We start from the raw sequence: 23440 nt of genomic DNA on the forward strand, positions 1-23440 counted from the left end.
TACATTTACAACTGTTTCGGAAAAACGCCTTTTGAATGGCAATTAAAGTTTACAATAAAAAGAGACCCTAAAAAGCGACTTAGTGCATTACTTTTGAAAAAAATGTACTATTCAATAAATTATTATTTGTGTGAGACATTGTAATTTATACAAATTTAATGAAGTATGATATATATGATACAGATAATATAATAATTGTCTCTAACTAATAATGTAAAATGTAAATTAAGATAAATTTGCGCGCCATTGTGTGTGGCAGAATATGCGAACGACTTACGATTGTACCACCTTAACATTTTGTACCATATTCTTGCAATAAATAAATTATTATTATTATTATTAGAATAATTGTTTATTGGAAATAAAATTATAGATGTATATGGCTTTTGTTTCACTCTTTACGAAGTCTCTCGTTCAAATGTTCAACAAAAAGAAAAATCTGTAGAAATATCAGAAAACACGCGACTAACGCCACAACGACCTTCTAGCCAATAGAAGACACACACAATCTGTAGACACACACCCTGAACGTTTTGGTCATTCCAAAGGTCGAACGGTGAAGTCAGACAAGAAGCTGATCTCCTACTTGCCTATTAGATTTACAATGAAACAGATACAGATCTATAGCCCAGACCTAAACCTGCTTTTTTTATAGAACAGGGGGCAAACGGGCAGGAGGCTCACCTGATGTTAAGTGATACCGCCGCCCATGGACACTCAATGTCTTATGTGATTAAATGAAATAATAAACATAAAAAAGTAAAATATTTGTCATACTTTCCAATTTTACATGAATACCATTTTTGCTTGTATTTATTTCGTAGAAATGATTTGTTGAAGTAATAATCTTATATATAAAATTCTCGTGTCTCAATGTCAGTTGTTAGCATACTCCTCCGCTTGACCGATTTTTATCAAATTTTATATGCATAGCAAATTTTATATGTAGGTCTGAGAATCGGCTATTATCTATTTTGCATACCCCTTAGCGATATCGTGCGTCCACTGAAGTGCGAATTTTTTTATATTTTTGACGAAATTTTTCGTTTTTTTATGATGTAACATAATACTATACAATTACATACAACCCTTAGGGCCTGTTTCACAATGTATGGATAAGTTCCAATTTAGTGGTAGCAAAATGTTCCATGTTGGTGTGTACTAATATCCAAACTAGGCATTAAGGAGAAACGAAGTTCGCGCGGGAAGCTATTATGTGTATATAACTATATATTTAAAATAATTTCGTCTGAACTCTGAACCCGACCGAAAACCTTAACCAAAACTATCCAAGAATGTCATCAAAAACCTTCGGCAGAGTTAAAGTTTAGCGATAGTAAATTGTTTGGAAAATTTGTGTAATGTTTGCCTATTTAATGCAGCATAGTTGATGATTATTATTGTTTAAATTTAATCTTAAGTTCGTGTGTTATTAAAAAGAAAACATTTATGGATTGTTTGTTTTCACATTGATTTCCGGTCATAAAATAATTGTAAACACTAAACTTTGCTAAATGCTCTAAAAATGTCAAGCTTACACTATTTAGGGCCTATTGCCAGAGCTTTTACACATGCAGCTTGTGGACCGACTATACTCAACGGGCATTCAGCGCTCTTCGCATACAGTATAATAATGCTTTCAGGATGCTGCTGGGGCTGCCGCGTTTTTGTAGCGCATCAGGCATGTTTGCGGAAGCGCGAATAGATGATTTTCCATCTATAATTCGTAAACGAGTGGCGTCTCTGATGTGCCGTGTGCGTGGCAGTGTGAGCAGCATTCTGCAAGTTGTCGCTCAAAGAATGGACGGTTCGATTCTCAAGCATTGGATCTCATCTCATGTTATGGCGTCGAACCGCTGTGCTAAGTAGTTTTAATTTATAATTAAAATATGGGATATGGTTGAACATAAATTTTTAATTAATTAAAATAAAAATAGAAATTGTTATAATCTGTGTAAGATGGCTGGTGTATAGTGCATCCAACCTAATGGAAGCATCTTCGACAAGTCTTATGATTGGCTGTCCCGAAAGCACCAGTGGTTACGCCTCACTGATGCGTGGGGTTCGTGCGAGTACCAACAATATCCTGATGGTTATAGCAAATAAGCCTGAATGTGCTGTTTTGAGACACTGGGTTCATATACATGCCCGTGTGCCGGGTGTCTCAAATCAACGTAGACTAATGAACTAAATGTTTTTAATAATTTTACTAACATAGTTATAAGTCTTATAAGTTTTACTATACTAACAACATATGGACTTGTTGATTGGTCTGAAATAAATGATTTTATTATTATTATATTATTATTAAACGTCACTAATCAAAAAATGTCAATGTCAACTGTCAAAATCCATAACGCGTTGTGAGTGGACGCGTCGTTCACGTATTTACAAAATATGAAATTGCCGGTGAGAAAGTGTTATTATGTGGCAAAAATTAGTTTCTTCTTAATTTTCGTTTGTTTAATACTAAGTTTGTTCGAACATTATCGTGGTGGTAAAAGAACTGTTAAAGCGCAGACTGAAGAGCAAAATGAATTTGAAAAGCAGATTCTGGAAGACGAGACCAGAATTATTCCTGATTTGGGAGAAGGTGGTGTTGCAGCACATTTGTTCGGTCATGCGAAACGACTTGGCGAACAATCTGAGAAGCAACTGGCGATCAATGTGTATTTGAGCGACCAATTCCCGTACAATCGCTCTCTAGAGGGTAAGGAACAGTTATAATATATTCAATATCCGCTTGCCGGCACAGTTCTGTTATTCACATCATCATATGCGAGTTTTCTTCTTGATTTCTTTAAATGAAATGTCTTCTATATGATTATATCCATCAGCAGTTTTTAAGATATATTATTATTAAATGAGTTCTGGTCCTTGTCAAAGAACTTAACACTGTTTTAACTGGTGAGGTTATTCATAAGTAGAGTTTGTACTATGGCTCAAAGTACTTGAATGCCTAAAACTCTGCCAACAAGACTGTATAACAAGTTAAGTAGTATTATTTTCACCCAGTAATTAAGAAAGCCGTTTAGTTTATGAGGTGGGTGGTTAACTGTGTTAGAAGAATTGGGTATCATAGTAGCCAACTAAAGTTGTTTCAATGATAATGTGCACCATAAATACAAAAGCCTTTTTATTTTGCCTTCATTGGGCAAAAAGTCTTTGTCTTGTAGGTTTAAAATAAAAACATACAAGGACTTTAAGTAGCTATCTGACAGGCAGTAATGGTACTTTCCTTTGAGTTGTATGTTCCTCCTTCAAGAGTCATTTTATTTGTTATGAAGTATCAATTTTTATTATGAATTTTTAGATCATCGTAATCCTGCATGTAAGCGTGTTTTATATGATGCTGAGTTACCATCAGCATCTGTGATAATTATCTTTCACAATGAGCCATATTCAGTTGTTGTAAGAACTATATGGAGTGTTGTGAACAGTGCAAGAAGAAACCAGCCCTGGTACAGAAGGGTAAACTATGTTGATAGGCATACAGGGGCCAAAATGACAATGGGTGAGTTATTGATTATGACTTAGGCTATATCAAGATAATTATTTGTTTATAAATTAATTGGGACTACTTTATTATGTTTTAAAAACATCTTCAGCAAATAATTTACCTTTATAAATACAAAAAAATATATTATGCTCTCAGATTTTATGAGTCTCACACACCCAGAGAAGATAGAGTTGATATCTAGTTATAAGTATAGTCAAAACCATTTATGATAACATTGTTTATAAGTACATACTTACTGGTTATATTGACCAAAATTAATGGTCCCGGATAAATTTTATTCTGTTAGGTATGTACTTATAACAATGTCAGTGGCTGTTATAACTATCGGGTTTTTACAAATGTTAGTAGTTGTAAACAGCTTTCAAGGTACAATGCAAGGATTGAGACTTCTTGTTTGCACAAATAAATGTTGTTTTCTTTCTTCTATTATTTAAGGGTATCCCGGCCAAGACCCATCATCACCATTTGTATATTTAAAAGAAATAAAATTAGTTGATGATAACTCAACATTGCCTGAACTAAGAGGTAAGCTTAGTCATTACATACGAACTAGGATACCACCAGATCTGATCAAGATATTACGGTTGCCTGATCGGTGAGTTTATTTCATATATATTTTTTTTGTAATATAATAATGAAACAGATATCTAGTTTTATTATTCAGAGGGGTCCTAGTCCCTGTGTGTTCTATCTTCTGTTCTTATGTTCATCTAGACTTCAATAATAATTTCAATGAATTAAAATGAAATTCAATTTTATATGAAAATAATGTAGGGTAGGAGTTACGCGTGCTCGTTTCGAGGGTAGTCGCAAAGCTACTATTGACGTCATGATATTCCTTGACTCAAATTGCGAAGCAATGGCCGACTGGCTTAGACCGCTACTTCAGAGGATTAAAGAGAAGCACACAGCCGTTCTAACGCCCATCATTGATATGATACATCAATCAACGTTTGAGTATGAGACGGGGAAAGATTTTGAGGTTATTTAATGAGGGTACTTTGGTTGTGTTTGGTTTTAATAGAAATCAAATTATGGTATGTAGACTAGTTTGTAATGAAAATGAGGGTAGTTTTAGAATATTTTCAAGTTTTAAAAAGCTTTGCCTTAGTTAGTTTACTATTGGAGTGTTTCATTATAAATTTGATTTTGAGAGTGGGGTAGAATATTCATAGGTTATAGAGTAGATAGCAAATGTCTGGGTAGAATTTTAACAGGAACGTCACTGCGATGACGTCATACCTTAAAATGCGGTATCGAAGTATTTTCAACTAAGCATATACAACTACAATTTCTCCATTTAGATTTTTAATCACTGGTACCTTGAAGCCAGTCAGCGATTAGGCAGGTCGAAGATTCGTTCTATGGTTTGGAGGAACAGTCTCTCACCCTTACAGTGGCACTTTAGTTTCAACGGTCTTCCTCACCTTGCCTTCGCTTCTTACGAAGTCGTTTCATACAGTGTCGGCCTAACACGAGCACGTCTCGCGGGAGCTCGTTACGCGACTGGCGATACGTTGGTCTTCTTGGACGCACATTGCGAAACGCAAACCGACTGGCTTAGGCCCTTACTCCAACGGGTCAAGGATGCCCCTCATGCTGTTGTGGTACCCATCATAGATGTGATAGAGGCGGACACGTTTTACTACAGCGTTCAAGACCCGGCCGTGTTTCAGGTTAGGTTTTGGGAACTTTTGGGGTTTATCCATCGATCGGCACGTCCTCGAATAGTAATAATACGTTCGATACGCGGTATCGTTTCAGATATTTAAGTCTTATATCGATTAGGACTCGATATTTAAGTACAGGCCGCGTCACGCCGCTGGGAGAAAGTGGAGCGGGTAACTTTGCGCACGGGTACAATCGCGCACGCAAGTACTATACTAGGCCTATTGTTTTATTTTTTAACGTTTTTTTTTGCTCGCCGTTTCGTATATTGATTAATGTTAGGTACATTGATAAATATATGGAATAGAAAATAGAACTAAAACATGTTGAATTCAGTTTAAAATGTTTAATCTAGAATGTTAAAAAAAATTAAAGTAAAGGTGAAACTCCTTCCATTAAATCGTCATGGGTGACGTGAAATCCATCCAGAGGACATAGAACAATATACATCATAAATAATTTTTCTCACTTTTCTGTGAAAATCCATTTCGTAATTAAAAACTTTTGTGTGCGGTAGTACTTTGAGAACAAACGTAACGTCAACACAGCGCGGGAAGCAAAGGTTAACTGACGAACCAATAGCGCACCGGCAAACAAGCGGCGCGTCACCCGCCCGCCCCGCACCGCACCTCATGCCACCAAATAGATCGATAAATCATCTACTGCGCAGCTTGACCGCCAGCGCTCTTCTTACATGATGCCACCTATATTATATCGAAATCGTACTCTATATATGCATCATATCGTACATGAATTCAATTTAATAGAGCGAAACCTGATTAAGACTCTAACATACGCCGATGACTTTGAGGATTTGACCTCTACTACAAACAATAATTTACTAACGCCATCTAGTCTAACAAAATAGTGAATAGTCTAACAAAACTACGTGAATACGAAACCAATTATTAGCTAAATATAAAAATTTATAAATAAATATTGGTCTAGAAAAAATGGTGGCTGCCAATTATTTAACTAGTACATACATGATTTTTTTACATGTTTAATTCGTTCTGAGGTTAAAACTTTTTAATGTCAGTATTGCTAAAATACCGAAACCGAGTCATCAGCATCAGCTGACGATGGACTCTGATGGTTGGTACTGGATCTCGAGGATGGTAAGCAGTAGACATACCGTCATTGAGCTCGTTGTAATCAGCTCAGCGAAACGATACTAGAAATGTGACTATATGAACCTGATGATGGACTCCGAAGGTGAGTAGTGGATCTCGAGGATGGTAAGCAGCAGACATACCGTCATTGAGCTCGTTGTAATCAGCTCAGCGAAACGATACTAGAAATGTGACTATATGAACCTGATGATGGACTCCGAATGTGGGTACTGGGTCTCGAGGATGGTAAGCAGTAGACATACCGTCATTGAGCTCGTTGTAATCAGCTCAGCGAAACGATACTAGAAATGTGACTATATGAACCTGATGATGGACTCCGAAGGTGAGTAGTGGATCTCGAGGATGGTAAGCAGCAGACATACCGTCATTGAGCTCGTTGTAATCAGCTCAGCGAAACGATACTAGAAATGTGACTATATGAACCTGATGATGGACTCCGAATGTGGGTACTGGGTCTCGAGGATGGTAAGCAGTAGACATACCGTCATTGAGCTCGTTGTAATCAGCTCAGCGAAACGATACTAGAAATGTGACTATATGAATCTAATGATGGACTCCGAAGGTGAGTAGTGGATCTCGAGGATGGTAAGCAGCAGACATACCGTCATTGAGCTCGTTGTAATCAGCTCAGCGAGACGATACGAGAAATGTGACTATATGAACCTGATAATGGACTCCGAAGGTGGGTACTGGATCTCGAGGATGGTTAGCAGTAGACATACCGTCATTGAGCTCGTTGTAATCAGCTCAGCGAGACGATACTAGAAATGTGTTATATGAACCTGATAATGGACTCCGAAGGTGGGTACTGGATCTCGAGGATGGTAAGCAGTAGACATACCATCATTGAGCTCGTTGTAATCAGCTTAGCGAGACGATACTAGAAATGTGTTATATGAACCTGATAATGGACTCCGAAGGTGGGTACCGGATCTCGAGGATGGTAAGCAGTAGACATACCATCATTGAGCTCGTTGTAATCAGCTCAGCGAGACGATACTAGAAATGTGACTATATGAACTTATTAATATTTAATATTAAATAAATATTTGGTAATATTTACTATAATACCACTATATTTCTTTGAGTTTATTGAAAAAATAATCAATTTCAACGATTCGTCTTCCAGTTGAAATTTTAAATATTTTTCTTGGTTCTGAAACCTACGAGTGCAGCATGTTATATCTAAGCCCGAAAATGAAATCAGAGTCAATCAGACCCAGTACCCACCTTCGGAGTCCACTATCAGGTTCTCTTCTAGTATCGTCTCGCTGAGCTGATTACAACGAGCTCAATGACGGTATGTCTACTGCTTACCATCCTCGAGATCCATTACCCACCTTCGGAGTTCATCATCAGATTCATATAGTCACATTTCTAGTATCGTCTTGCTGAGCTGATTACAACGAGCTCAATGACGCCATGTCTACTGCTTACCATCCTCGAGATCCGGTCCCCACCTTCGGAGACCATTATCAGGTTCATATAGTAAAATTTCTTGTATCGTCTCGCTGAGCTGATTACAACGAGCTCAATGACGGTATGTCTACTGTTTACCATCCTCGAGACTCAGTATCCACCTTCGGAGTCCATCATCAGGTTCATATAGTCACATTTCTAGTATCGTTTCGCTAAGCTGATTACAACGAGCACAATGACGGTATGTCTACTGTTTACCATCCTCGAGATCCGGTCCCCACCTTCGGAGACCATTATCAGGTTCATATAGTAAAATTTCTTGTATCGTCTCGCTGAGCTGATTACAACGAGCTCAATGACGGTATGTCTACTGTTTACCATCCTCGAGACTCAGTATCCACCTTCGGAGTCCATCATCAGGTTCATATAGTCACATTTCTAGTATCTTTTCGCTAAGCTGATTACAATGAGCTTAATGACGGTATGTCTACTGCTTACCATCCTCGAGATCCAGTACCCACCTTCGGAGTTCATCATCAGGTTCATATAGTCACATTTCTAGTATCGTCTTGCTGAGCTGATTACAACGAGCTCAATGACGGTATAGCCCAGTCATATTAGGGGTTTCACCTCGGAATGAAAGATAATAAGCTGCAAATTGGTATGAACCTTTGTTTTGTCATTCTAAATGTTGTCTCAAAAGTCACAATCGTTATCGTGTCCGCGTCTTAAGATATTCAAGGTCAAAGGTCACAAAAATCGGTTTTTCGCGAATATCTGGCTTCCTATCGGTTGAATGAGATTTGCATTTATTATAAAAGTTGTAGGCTACAAAATTCCCTACAACTTTTGTTTAAACTTTTTTTTCATACGACCAACCGTTTTGAAGGTAGAGCGCGAAGTGCACATCGTACAGTCATATACGGCCTAATGCAAGGTCAAGCGTGAGTTATGGTTATCAGTACGTTATAAAGTCAATTATTTACAATAATTATAATTATTAAACAATGCCTATTATTTATGTTCTAACTATTAATTATTTATATTTAATTAAAGTAAGTAACTTGATTATTTATATATAATTATTCATATTTAACTATTTAAGTATAAAATATTATTAATTCTGGATTATATATTTTAGTTTTATTTTAAGTTAAAATGATAGTAAGAGTATATATTTTACACATATTTTTTTTTATTATTAAATACGGCATAATATACATTTATCAAAATGTGAGTTCAAATATCAAAAGTATCTTTGTTGATTTTAATTGTAATGAAATTGGAAATGGAAGCTAATTATCTTCTTCTTCTTCGTCTTCTTCTTCTTCTTGTCGCTCAAAAATGTTCGATTCATTGTCATCATCCTCATTATCTGTCATGTTCATCTCCAAACCTTCCAGAATATCGGGATCATATGTATTTTCTTCATCGGGATTACTTGGATACAGTGAAGCGTTGAGGCAAGCTTGTCCGTTGCACTGGCCGCAAGCTAAAGAACATTGTAGCCCTGATTTTCTGCATCCACAGCGGGAACCACAACCATTTTTGCAATTGCAAAATATTACGTTTAGTAGTTCGGCTGGTGCTGGAGGTAATAACGTTCGTATGGGCTCCAGGATTTCATTTTCAAGCATCCAGCCCCATTCTTGAGGTTCTAAGTCCTTCCCTAACCACGTTTGAATCTGGTAGTAGAAACGTTTTATGTGTTGATGAGCTGCTACACTTGTTGGTGGAAGTGTTGACAGTTGTACAGGTTTATGACTGTACGATGTGCACTTCGCGCTCTACCTTCAAAACGGTTGGTCGTATGAAAAAAAAGTTTAAACAAAAGTTGTAGGGAATTTTATAGCCTACAACTTTTATAATAAATGCAAATCTCATTTAACCGATAGAAAGCCAGATATTCGCGAAAAACCGATTTTTGTGACCTTTGACCTTGAATATCTTAAGACGCGGACACGATAACGATTGTGACTTTTGAGACAACATTTAGAATGACAAAACAAAGGTTCATACCAATTTGCAGCTTATTATCTTTCATTCCGAGGTTGACCCCTTTTCTTACCTAATATGACTGGGCTAGTATGTCTACTGCTTACCATCCTCGAGATCCAGTACCCACCTTCGGAGTTCATCATCAGGTTCATGTAGTCACATTTCTAGTATCGTCTTGCTGAGCTGATTACAACGAGCTCAATGACGCCATGTCTACTGCTTACCATCCTCGAGATCCGGTCCCCACCTTCGGAGACCATTATCAGGTTCATATAGTAAAATTTCTTGTATCGTCTCGCTGAGCTGATTACAACGAGCTCAATGACGGTATGTCTACTGTTTACCATCCTCGAGACTCAGTATCCACCTTCGGAGTCCATCATCAGGTTCATATAGTCACATTTCTAGTATCGTTTCGCTAAGCTGATTACAACGAGCTCAATGACGGTATGTCTAATGCTTATCATCCTCGAGACTCTGTACCCACCTTCGGAGTCCATCATCAGGTTCATATAGTCACATTTCTAGTATCGTCTCGCTGATCTGATTACAACGAGCTCAATGACGGTATGTTTACTGCTTGCCATCCTCGAGACCCAGTACCCACCTTCGGAGTCCATCATCAGGTTCATTTAGTCACATTTCTAGTATCGTCTCGCTGAGCTGATTACAACGAGCTCAATGACGGTATGTCTACTGCTTACCATCCTCGAGATCCAGTACCCACTTTCAGATTCCATCAGGTATCAGGTTCAGCAACTTATTTTACTTGGTTGTACAAGTTGCACTTGAAACTTGACAACTCTAAATTTGAGTTTTGTTTGGGTAGGTACTTATATACATATACTTATAACATACAATAATTTCCGAAGTTCATGTCCTCGCCTCACTTGATATTTCTTTTTATATTTTGGCATTTCTAAAAAAATCCGCGGGTAAAAACTAAAATACGCAAATATTTAATTATTATTGGCTTCGACACACAAGCGTAGTCCTCCCGTCGCAAAGCGTTGAGGTGGACTGAAGACAAGCCGCATGCAGGGCTCGCGGGTGTGAAATTGCGGAGGGAAGCCCATTGCGCTTGAGTTTATTTACCTTTTATTACTTTCCATGCCCAGGAAACGAATTAATACAAAATTTTTTTTATCAAAATAATAATATATGCTATATCTAATAATACGTGTAATATTAAAATAAATCGCATAAACCGTTTTGGAGCGAATTTGTAATTTATGTCTAATCTACGGTTCGATGGTACATTTTTTTTTGGGAAATTGGTATTGCTTTTATCTTTTTTGGTTTTATCAATCGATACAGTAGGCTTCAACCCACAATATATATTTTTTTCAAATGCATATGAGCGACAGTTCTTCCAACAATTTAATTTAAACTAGGGCTAGTTGACCGATTTGAGCACTGTTCAAGCCTTAAGAGAGGAACCTATCACTTGATTTGGTTTCGACACGTTTGTTTACAAACATTTAAATTTCTTTTGCATACGTAATTTCGTACGTAGTAAATATTTATTATATTAAGGGCTTTGTACTGGATATTTGATATTTCAATATCGGATACGTTTACGATATGATACGCGTATATCTAGTGCCGTATCGGGTATTAATCGATATATGTTACGTCTTGAGCGGTTCGCTTAGGTTTCATTTTGTACAGCACATTTTGTTGTCACGTATTTTTGGCACTTTGCACATTTCTACCTTGATAGGCCTAAAAGGCCGACAATGCACTCTGGCATTGACAGTATATACCTAACCCTGTTCTATAAAAATAGGCGGCAAACGGGCAGAAGGTTTATCAGATGTTAAGCGATACCGCCGTCGTGGACAGCCCACTGAAGTATTTCCGAAGGGTCCCGCAATAAAAGAGCATACCAATTCCTAAAAGGCCGGCAACGCTCTCACGAGCCCTCTGGCAATGGGTGTCTGTAAGCAATAGGTATTTCCGAAACAAGTCGAGTTCAAGCACAGCAATTCATAAAAGGCATTCTCTGGCATTGAGTGCCTCCTGCCCGTTTGTTCCATTTAAAAGTCAGTGCTCTATTTATAAAGAAAACTATATATATTTTGGTTAGCGCATTCAAAGGAGGCTCACCTAATGTTAAGTGCAGGTAAGCCAATGCTTAACCCCTTCCTGCATGATTTTTTGTTTTCGAGCCAAAAAAATATATGTTACGTAAAAAAATAAATAAAAAGACACGTATTTTAACAAATTAAAATTTATTAAAAAATATGTAAGAAAATCAGGTTTTTCCACTTTGGTTCAAATATGGCACAATATGCAGAAATTGCAAAAAAAAGTATTAAATAGTATGAAACAGCAGGAAACAATTTCTCTTCTCATTCAAGCATAAGTTGACTTGACATTTCCTGCATAGCATGTGGTATCTACCCTTGCACTCAGGCACTTAGCAACGCTACCTGGATAACCCGATACGCAAGTGATCCAGCTGGTCAAGAGGAACATCTAGTTCGAATCCAGAAAGAGCTCTTATTATAGCTCTAATAGCTCCTCTGGACTTCTTCTCTTGGATTGCAGTTTCGATAAGATTGCAGGATCCGCGTTTGGCGACTGTGCTGGGCTTATTGGTCATAGTGAGGGCTTCCACCACAGCTACTTTGAAATCGCTAAGGGGAAACCATGCACCAGCGTCAGTATTTCCACGTCTATATAACAGCCAAGTATTGACTGTCGTCATATCCAAAAGATGAAAGAATATGCGGTAATAAAATTTGTGTGATCAGATCTGGATTCCGCTTACCCAGGAAGTGCATCTAACAGATCCACACCTTCCATGTGACTGTTGTATGACGTGACAGCCTTTGGTCGGGGAACAGCTTGGTACACTTTTTCTTTTTTAACGTAACGTCTCACTTCGGTCATGGGTTTGCTGCCAACGTAGGTCATAGATCATAGCCAACCTGACCTTTGGGAATTTGGGTTGAGTTATCATTGAAATGTAAGAAACGTTTAATTTCTTCAAAGCGATTACAGGATGATAACTCTAATTCCGTTATATCAGCAGGCAAGCTGGTATTGCCTAAGAACTGAATTTCTGTTTCTGTTTTCTCTAAAAAGCTGTCCCTCCATCTAGTTTTTGCGTTTCTGTTAGCACGTGAACTGGTACTGGTAAGTTCTGATAATGGAATGTCGCCTTCCATGTCAGAATCTGATTCAGGTAGTATTATAGGTGGCCGATCCCTAGCCCGTTTTCTGTAGTTATCATAATCAGAAACCTTTTCATCGGTGGTGCCGTTAGGAAGTTTTTGAATGATGGTATGTATGTACACCACCATAAAATTTTATTGGGTCCATTATATGTACTACAACAAAACAATATGAATCTAAAAATTGAGTCTCTTAGTATTTCATCCGAATGGGGTGTTGTTCATTTAGATTGCATTCAGCCTGAATCACATAATCATTATTGATGTTAAAAATAAATTTTCTATATCTTTAATTATAAAAAAATGTTTTTCCTGTACCTGCTGCCTTTCATTGAAATAAAAAACCACAGTCCGCAAGTATTACGTTAATGCATAATGTACCAAATATTAACCAACTGTAAAAGGAATATTTCTGCATGTTGGCTCATATTTAGTCCAAACCTTAAAATAACATTTTCGCAGAGTAAAATCATAAAAATACAGAAAACCTTACCTTGTCCAGATAAGTTGCAATATCTCACCTACGTTACGTATTTTTACTAACTGAAATTGGGATGATAACTATTTTTAAACGAATTTTAAAAAGACACTTACGCGGGGCACCGGTCGAAATATGTCCTTCTAACTTGCAACTCATTTTTAGTACAGCTATTTACTCAGAGATGGTGTTGTTAGTATTTAGTATGGAAGCGTATGTACCGGTTATGATCTTTCTTGCAGAAAACGAAGTTTTATTTATTCAAACAGAAAATATTGATCAAAGAACGGTGTGGATCATATTTGTACCAAAATGCAGGAAGGGGTTAACCTAACATCAGGCAAGGCCTTTTCAGAATTGGTACGCTTAAAGTATTCAACCGCTTAAGCTCAAACATCAAGTCTTCCGTAGGCAAGGTCTCATGAGGGCACGAATGCGTGGCGCGCGTAAGGCCAGAGGTGATGTGTTAATATTTTTGGACGCGCACTGCGAAGCCGCTCCCGATTGGATGAGGCCACTGTTGCAAAGAATCTCCCACAAACGGGACGCGGTCGTGACACCGTTGATAGATGTCATAGATCAGACCACCTTTCAACTTGAGGCCGCTGAGCAGTTTCAGGTTATATGCAATGCATGCATGCCTTAAAGTTACACTTTAGCCTTTAAACGGCAGCTTTTAATTGAACATGCGGCTTTGATGGCTTATCTGGCCCTGAAAATGGCATATTTGAACTTAAAATAGCAACTTTGGACTTTCGATTGAGCATCGGAATGCGTTTATAATATATAGCTTATTTATAATATAGCATAAATAATATAGCATGTGCCAAAAGCAGATAATTAATGCCGACAAAACAATAGCCGACAATAATTTGAGAACTGGCAGTTAATGTAATTTAAGATAGGTACATATTGATTTATTAATTGTCCACTTTTCCATGGACTTGGTTAGCCGACTTTAATACAGCCTTCACACAGGTAATGTAGAAGAGAAAATTAAATGATCATTATCAGTTAGCCTAGTTTGTTAAACTTGAACCATTGAATGAGGATTGCTGCAATTCCTTCCTTCCTATACCTCTAACTCTAAAGAGTCGGTAATTGTCTTTATTTCTTATCTTGTAAATAGTTATGCATGCGGTGTTTGTTAAGGTTGGCAGAAAAGTTTATTATTATTTTTATTAACACTTCGTTGTATTACATAAAAGAAAAAATAATGAACATAATTTAATTAAAAGCAACTTGCTCCCTTATCGCTTTCGAGCGATTTCTTCCAGGCAACCACTGTGAGTAAAGGAAAAAAAACCACATGTAGTGAACTTTTCAGCCCACCGAATACTAACGTAGTTTTAGCTTAACGTTGGTTTAATATAATGGTTTAGACAAGATGACAGTTGATTTTAACTAAGGAAAGTGACTGAGGGTAAAGTTCATAAAAGAGCATGTGTACATCACGTATTGTATTCACAAATCAACTCAAACTTTGACTTAGTCTGTGCCAAGTGGTAAAGTGGCAAGTGGAAGAAGATCAGGCAGCAGACGCACGTCTTGGTAGAGTTGGATTCCTTTACTATTATGACACACGAATGGAGCGTCCTGAATATACCTTCTGGATACCCAAGCCCTCAAACCAATAATAAAAGATTTTAAATAAAATAAAAATGTGCCTTGTGTTGTTCATACAACACTGGCTGCTGCAAATTGACCAACAAAATGTATTGATAAAAAAAACTGCAAAACCTCTTGAATTTAAAATTAGTTTCCCCACAAGCCAAGATGCACAAACATATACGCATTGTTTTGGTATACATAAAACTGTTTTTAAGGTAAAAAGGTACTGAATTGCCTGTCTTGAAGTGAGATATATTATTGCAATGTTCAAGGCTCCTTTCTGAATTGTACCCTTAGTCCAGTTCCAGGGGGAGCGCTTTCATCCATATCGAAAACATTAAAAACTCGACTCTGAACGCTATCCACAAATTGTATTTAATTAACTTCGTTTGTCAGCACTATGACAGTCTGTGGTATTTATTTTCGATAAATTTCTAGGTGGGAGGGTTCACGTTCATGGGCCATTTCACGTGGATTGATGTTCCCGAATGGGAGAAAAAGCGGCGCGGATCAGACATTGCCCCAACATGGTAAGGATTTGTGGACTAAGAGATTCCTTGGAAATATGTATGCAATCCAACTTAGCGAGCGAAGGTTTCCAAGATCTACCTATTTGTTTGTTTGTAATTAACGATAGTGGAGACAGAATTCAGTTGCAATTTTGTTATAAATTAAGAGATACAACAATTAAAGAAGTGAATTTAGTTAGAGACTTGGGGATACTAATAGATGATAAAATGTGTTTCTCTAATCATATAGATAATATGACAGAAAAAGCATATAAACAACTTGGCTTCGTCAAACGTGTATGCAAATCTTTCAATAACATAAATTGTATAAAATGTCTATACTTTGCTTTTGTTAGGAGTACACTAGAATATGCAAGCACTGTTTGGTCCCCCAGTTACAAGAAATACATTGAAGCAATAGAAAACATTCAAAAAAAGTTCCTTAAGTTTTTAAGTTTTAAGGATTTCCAAAAGTTTAGTAGCTACTTGGATTCCTGCAAGTACTTTGGTATTGAATCCCTTGAATGTAGACGTAAACAATGCGACCTTATATTTTTACATGCTATTTGCAATGGTTTTATTGACTGCCCTGACTTGTTATCGCTTTTACTATTTAAGACCCCTTCATCACCCAATACAAGGCAAATCCAATTATTCGAGATTCCTCGTTCTAAGACCAACTATTTACGAAACTCGGTTATGTATCGCATACCTACAGATTACAACATAAATTACCAGCAAATCGATATATTTAATGTGACTAAAAAATTCTTAAAAAAATATTTTAAAAAATTCAGGTAACTTTTACCAATAATGGCTTTGTTTGTTGTATGTTGAATATATGTTTGGATTTACCATCTCGATTCTGTGCTTTGTAAAACTGTTATGTTATGTTTCTGTTTATATGTGTATTCCGTTTTGGCTTTTGTGTGTAATGTAATTGTTTGGTTATTGTTTAATGTATTAGCTGTAGGAATACTTAAATAAATAAAAAAAAAATAAAAAATAAAAAAAAAATAAAATAACGTTTTTGCTACAACTTGGTCTCACAACCTCGGCCAACTGTAAGTCTCGTAAGATTTAGATTAATAAATATGTTTTATGGTAGGATAATCACAATATCTGTTTAATTGTGTTTGGCATCTTTATCGAAAGCCGGATGACATTGAGAGCGTCCATGTATCACTGATTATCAGGTAATCCTACTGTTCTATATATTATGTTATTGTATTTGGAAATATTGTTTACAACCAGTGGTGTTACAAATTATCCTTCTGTGCCCGATACGTCGTCTAAGGCTTCTTCATTAAGTCCACAGCCTATACGACCTCAGGGATAGAAAGAGCACGCTGATTTTTCTCTGGCCAACATTTGTAGTACTATACATAGATAATAGAATAATATTAAAACCGACGACAAATTTTGGAAATCATAGATATGTCCTTGAAATACCAGGTCTCCAACAATGGCGGGTGGTCTTTTCGCGATAAATCGTCAGTATTATTGGGAATTGGGAGCGTATGATGAGCAGATGGCTGGATGGGGTGGGGAGCACCTGGAAATGTCCTTTAGGATTTGGCAGTGTAAGTAGATTGTAAATCTATTTGTATTAGCAAAATAAATTATTAAATATTTAATACGTTTTAGTATTTTTATTTTATATGTTATTAAACAGATTTATAATTTCCTAGGTGGCGGTACCCTCGAAACGATTCCGTGTTCACGGGTCGGACATGTGTTTCGATCGTTCCATCCATATGGTCTACCTGCACACACCGACACACACGGTAACTTTATATTATATAATTGTAGTATTAATAGATAATTTCAGTTGCAGTTCTTTTTGCGCAGTGTTGGAATAGTAGCTTCATTTCTCTTTCCTGAGTTGGTAGGACCCGGCTGTGCACCAATGGTCTTCTATCTGTTTAACACTCCCTGTTATGGAGGAAAACATCATGAGGAAATTGGTCTTAGACCCTAAAAATCTACGGCATGGCACATAAGGCTGAGGAGTCCCACAACAAACGTGCCAAATGTCAAAAGGCCATCAACGGGCGAGGCTTGAGGCAGCGAGTCCAGGGTGGTATTTAACATCAGGTCAGCCTCTTGCCGTTTGCCTCCTGTCATTGTCACTGATAAAGCTGATCATTCACGTTATTGTCATCTCTTTTCCGTACGTATGTGGGATAAATATGGGAATAGTGAAGGTGAGAGCGCTAATACTTGGAAATATTTCAGGAATAAACACAGCCCGAATGGCCGATGTGTGGATGGATGAATATGCCGAATTATTTTATCTCCATCGACCAGATTTGAGGGTAAGAAATATCAATAATAAAAAATTGCGATTACTACTGACCTGTCAGATCGCAACTTCCGTGTTACATGCCTACGCGCATGCTATGGAGCCGTTTTTGTGGGGTGCGTTTAAAATATAATTTGTATATTCTATATACTGTTAAATGACACTTCATTCATTTATTTCAAAGGTTGGCAACACACCCTCTAGCGTCTGACTTTTTTGAAAAGTGACTCGCCTGCTTCTTTGTCTCCTGTTTCACAAAAAAATTATATTAAAACAGCCCGAGTGAGTCCTCTGGCGTTGAGTGTCCATGGGCGATATCACTTAACATCAGGTGAGCGGCTTGCAAGTTTGCCTTCACTTCTATAACAAAAATCCGCCTCGGTATGATGAATTTCAGCCATAAGCTTTCCACAATTTTATAATATTAGACCCAAATTCGGATACAAATTCTGGTTTTCCAGATCAGACTTACGAATCTTTGCATATGACAATGGACAATCCTTAATATTAGAAAAATCTGTCAAGGTAAAAGGTTCCCCAATAGCAATTAACAAACACATGTTGGCCATCAGAACAGGCGTACCGATCCGCATTACTCATCCTCTGAAATTCACTTGGCGCTGTGATCAAAAGAGATAAAGTACAAAGTGTTTATAGAAAATATAAAATTTCTCCTTTTCCTTCTAGAACAATCCAAAAATCGGTGACGTGACACATAGAAAGGTTCTCCGGGAGAAGCTCAAATGCAAGAGCTTCGCGTGGTACCTCCAACATGTTTATAAGGATAAATTTGTGCCCGTCAGAGACGTTTTTGGATTCGGCAGGTATGGGCCATGGAGCTGAACCAATTTCTTTCTTAGGAACGAAGGAAAATATCGCGATGGAACAAAAGTGGAACGCATTAATCAATAAGAAACAAACCTAGGTCTTCTCTTTTAGAAGAGAAGGAACCGCTTTTGTTTTGTTTTCCTTAATAGGAGCAGGTGTTAAACGCGGTGGAACGTCCTTCGTAAGTTTGTTTAGCCAAGGTTCTTCGACCTTAGCGATACACTGAAGCCAATACCAACGCTGCTCCTCATAAAAAGTAAAGTCCTTCTCATATTGTACTTAATTTCCTGAGAAGGTTGTGGTCCTATGAATGGATCTTCACAAGTGGGAGTCATTACAGGTTCCGCAATCCGTCCGGTCTCTGCCTGGATAGCCTCCAACGAGAAGGCGAAGGGTCTCCTCTCGGCTCTTACCCTTGTCATAACACTCTCGAAGCCACTCAGTACTTCGCACTTTCACTGAAAGGAGAACTCAGGGACGAGGAAAGATGCGCCGAATTGCAATATATCAGGTAAGAACTGCTCTATGTTTTATTTAGTAAACCCGGCAAAACGTTACATAAAATGGCGTCGCACTATGACGTAACATGCTTATCGACTGCACATTACGATCCCTAAATTAAAATATAAAAGTTAATATTCTAGTTTTTAAATGATTTATAGGAATTTGTAGTTAAATATCTTGCAATATTTTTTATTAAACCAATTATCTCTCGTCTCTTTCTGCCATTGTGTTTACGCTGTGAAGAAAAGAGGTACCATATTATTAATATCACCACTTATTACTGTTTGGTCTCTTCTTCCAAAAGATGTTCAAATTTCAATTGTTGTTTTAGACGTGCTCCGGACGAAAATGAAGCCAGCAGTCGGCGTGTGCTCATGGTCACCTGTCACGGGAAGTTGAGGGGACAGGTGAGTTGGATTTCAGAATTCAATATGCCAGGTGATTTTTTCTGACACCTGTAAATCGCCTCAGCGATTAATTTGCAAGAATATAGTTCTACAATTAAAGTTCCAGGTGGAATTTAAAGGTATATACTATAAATACATTATTTTTAGGCCGGCAACGCACTTGCGAGCTCTCTGGCAACTTGTATGTGCGAAGTGTCCAAGCGAATATTCTTTAGGTGAAGGGTAAATCGCTGTTTTGAGATTTCTTTCAGGCACCAACTTTCTCCTTCTCATGTTGAAACTGCTCCTCGAGTTGTTCATTCTTATCTTCTTATCAGCGATGGCGCTACCTGCCGTCCAAACAGCTTCAGCACATTGAGACTAGCCTATGTCTGACATCGCCGAGGGAAGCGGGCGGTGACGTCACGGCGCCCAAGTGTGTGTCTGGTGTGGAGCAGAAATGGTCCATAGACTATACTGAAGAGAATGACTTTAGACTTGACAGTGAGTTTAATTTTAAATTATTCATAAAAAAATTATTTCTAATTTGTTGTGTTAAATAAACATATCATTCGCTAAGTTATTTATGATTAAATAAAAATAATGAGTTCATCGCTCACAGATTAAAATTATTTTGTTATTTGATTTAAACATAAAATTGCAGATAAAGGTGAACCGAGTGAACAAGAACTCAGATTGCAGAAATTGAGAGGACAGAGGTATATATTTTATTTTTCTCGGTTATATGTCTGGCAACACTATGCCTCGGTAAGTTCCTTAAACGTATACTTAGAAATGGAATTTTTATCGAAATATTGCACTCTTCTCTATTTTAAATTAGCGCTTTTTATAAAAAATAATAAATTAAAAACACCCAAATATAAGACAAATCCATTATTAAAAGTTGGCAACAATGGTATTTTCACAGACGCATCTCCCGTTCTCTATTATCAGTGAACGAAACAGATCAACGCCGACACAAAAAGAGCAAAAAGAAGAGGAAGAAGGACAAGTTTATACTGAAATTAGTGAGAAGAGCGAACAGCAGCGAGGAGCATCTGGAGGTGGATATTTATTGCAAACATCGAACCCTGTACCCGAATAATAGCTTCGCGAGAGACATCGTCAGCGCACTCAACGAAAGGGATATTACTGTGAGCTTTTTCACTTCTATATTAATTCTTCTTCTTTGGCACCCAAAGAAAGAAAGCAAAGAAAAGTCATAATCATGTTAGGGGAAAAACCGCCTTCTCCTGCGACGACCGAGTCTTGCTCCAGTTGTGCCAAGACCCTTCAAGGCAACGGCGAGATTGTCATGTCTTCTGAGTCGGCAGTAGATATGGGGGTACCACAGGGTTCAATTTTTGGCCCTTTCCTCTTTCTTGTTTATATAAATGATCTACCTTTCATGGTAGAGAAAAAAACATCAGATAGTTTTTTTGTAGATGATACGTCCTTGATTTTTAAAATCAAACGACAAATATCAAATTTCCAAAATACCATTACTTCAACCTTCTGAGTTCTACTGTGTAAGTAGGAAGTCAGAAGATTAAAGTCTCGTGTCGGACACAATCAAATGCTTTGGATAAGTCGCAGAAAACACCTAAGGGTCATGCTACTCCCAAACCTTAACTATATATCTATATAACTCAACACCGGCATCGGCAGTCGAGCGACCCTTGGTAAAACCGAACTGATTATGATGTAATAATTTGTTTATGTTAAAATGACTTACAAGTTGATTTAATATAGTTTTTCAAAGATTTTACTACAAGTCGGTAGTAAGGAAATTGGTCTAAAGTTACTGGGGTCCGACACACTACCTGCCTTTAATAATGTATTAATTTACTATGTTTTATTAGATCGGGAAACATATATCGGGAATAATTTCGAACATAGGGAGTAAATTCTTCATTATGATTATATGACTTTTCAGCGTAAAGGTCATACAACCGTTGTCTACTTTTACAAATTCCCGCTGTCGCCCAATCACTAAACGATTTACACTGCGAATTAGAGACTTTCTTTGGGGTAAAAATGGTGTTGAACTCATTATTAATACAATCACTTAGATTGTTGTATTTTGTGACAACGGTAATAGAGATATGTTACCTATATTGTGTCTAAATGTCACCACGTTTTTTACCTGTTTCACCATTTTACATTTTAGCGCCACTAACTGTCCACAATGATCTGAGCTTAGAGTTTTTGTAATTGAGGTTTGCATTGCCTAGACTGCATCTGTTTAATTTTTAATGTTTTCGCAGGTGATCAACAATGGGCGTGTGTTTGAGAAACATCGAGTCACACCACTGCACACGCATACACACACACACAAACACAAAGTGGTGAGCAAAATTATGATATTAGACCATAGGAGGTAGCTTTTTCAAATGTAACATTTATTTTATTTTATTTATTTTATTTATTTAAGTATTCCTACAGCTAATACATTAAACAATAACCAAACAATTACATTACACACAAAAGCCAAAACGGAATACACATATAAACAGAAACATAACATAACAGTTTTACAAAGCACAGAATCGAGATGGTAAATCAAAACATATATTCAACACGAAACAACAAACAAAGCCATTATTGGTAAAAGTTACCTGAATTTTTTAAAATATTTTTTTAAGAATTTTTTAGTCACATTAAATATATCGATTTGCTGGTAATTTATGTTGTAATCTGTAGGTATGCGATACATAACCGAGTTTCGTAAATAGTTGGTCTTAGAACGAGGAATCTCGAATAATTGGATTTGCCTTGTATTGGGTGATGAAGGGGTCTTAAATAGTAAAAGCGATAACAAGTCAGGGCAGTCAATAAAACCATTGCAAATAGCATGTAAAAATATAAGGTCGCATTGTTTACGTCTACATTCAAGGGATTCAATACCAAAGTACTTGCAGGAATCCAAGTAGCTACTAAACTTTTGGAAATCCTTAAAACTTAAAAACTTAAGGAACTTTTTTTGAATGTTTTCTATTGCTTCAATGTATTTCTTGTAACTGGGGGACCAAACAGTGCTTGCATATTCTAGTGTACTCCTAACAAAAGCAAAGTATAGACATTTTATACAATTTATATTATTGAAAGATTTGCATACACGTTTGACGAAGCCAAGTTGTTTATATGCTTTTTCTGTCATATTATCTATATGATTAGAGAAACACATTTTATCATCTATTAGTATCCCCAAGTCTCCAACTAAGTTCACTTCTTTAATTGTTGTATCTCTTAATTTATAACAAAATTGTATTTTCTTATGTTTGCGAGTAAAAGTAATTTTACTACATTTTCCAATATTCAAAGAAAGTTTATTTTTTCTGTAATAGTTTTCCAATCTACTAAGATCCTGCTGAAGCTGAACACAGTTATCCATAGATTTAATTTTTAGAAATATTTTTTTGTCGTCTGCAAACATGAGAAATTGTGAATACTTGAAACAACTTTTTATATCATATAGATAAGCGTTGAATAACAACGGACCCAGTATGGACCCTTGAGGTACACCAGATGTCACATTTATAAATGTGCTCTTATGCCCCCCCGTAACTACCGCCTGCCTTCTATTGGTTACATATGATTTGATCCACCTGTATAGATCTCCACGAATTCCTAGCGCTAATAACTTATGGAGGAGAATGACATGATCGACCCGATCGAAAGCTTTTTCGAAGTCCGTATAAATAGCATCTACTTGTTCTCCTTCGTCCATTCCCTTTAATATATACTCGGTAAAAACAGTCAGGTTGCTGACAGTTGACCGATTTTTCGTAAAACCATGCTGCTGTTGTGGTAGTTGTCTTAGGATAAGGGGACTTAACGTTTTACTAACTAATTTTTCAAATAATTTGCCAAAAGAATTTAGAATCGAAATTGGTCGA

The 23440-nt window shown here is 37.0% G+C and overlaps 1 protein-coding gene across 2 annotated transcripts in view; it reads left to right on the forward strand.

The window, feature by feature from the left end:
* Nucleotides 1-2353: 2353 nt before the first annotated feature.
* LOC123690456 (polypeptide N-acetylgalactosaminyltransferase 1-like) overlaps nt 2354-23440 on the forward strand; it is a 29305-nt gene continuing 8218 nt past the window's right edge. Inside the window, exons 1-15 of one of the 2 annotated variants that reach the window (XM_045633885.1) lie at nt 2354-2710; nt 3314-3514; nt 3956-4115; nt 4983-5196; nt 15448-15539; nt 16974-17101; nt 17210-17305; nt 17757-17836; nt 18511-18647; nt 18992-19162; nt 19487-19562; nt 19880-20045; nt 20206-20260; nt 20470-20695; nt 21809-21889. In XM_045633885.1, coding sequence (XP_045489841.1) covers nt 2398-2710; nt 3314-3514; nt 3956-4115; nt 4983-5196; nt 15448-15539; nt 16974-17101; nt 17210-17305; nt 17757-17836; nt 18511-18647; nt 18992-19162; nt 19487-19562; nt 19880-20045; nt 20206-20260; nt 20470-20695; nt 21809-21889 — 2196 coding nt within the window. In that variant the 5' untranslated portion in view covers nt 2354-2397. Of the gene's footprint in view, nt 2711-3313; nt 3515-3955; nt 4116-4982; nt 5197-15447; nt 15540-16973; nt 17102-17209; nt 17306-17756; nt 17837-18510; nt 18648-18991; nt 19163-19486; nt 19563-19879; nt 20046-20205; nt 20261-20469; nt 20696-21808; nt 21890-23440 lie in introns of those variants that run through there. The other variant, XM_045633886.1, reaches the window with a different exon arrangement.

This window comes from Pieris rapae, chromosome W (assembly GCF_905147795.1).
Source record: "Pieris rapae chromosome W, ilPieRapa1.1, whole genome shotgun sequence".
NCBI classification, from domain to species: domain Eukaryota; kingdom Metazoa; phylum Arthropoda; class Insecta; order Lepidoptera; family Pieridae; genus Pieris; species Pieris rapae.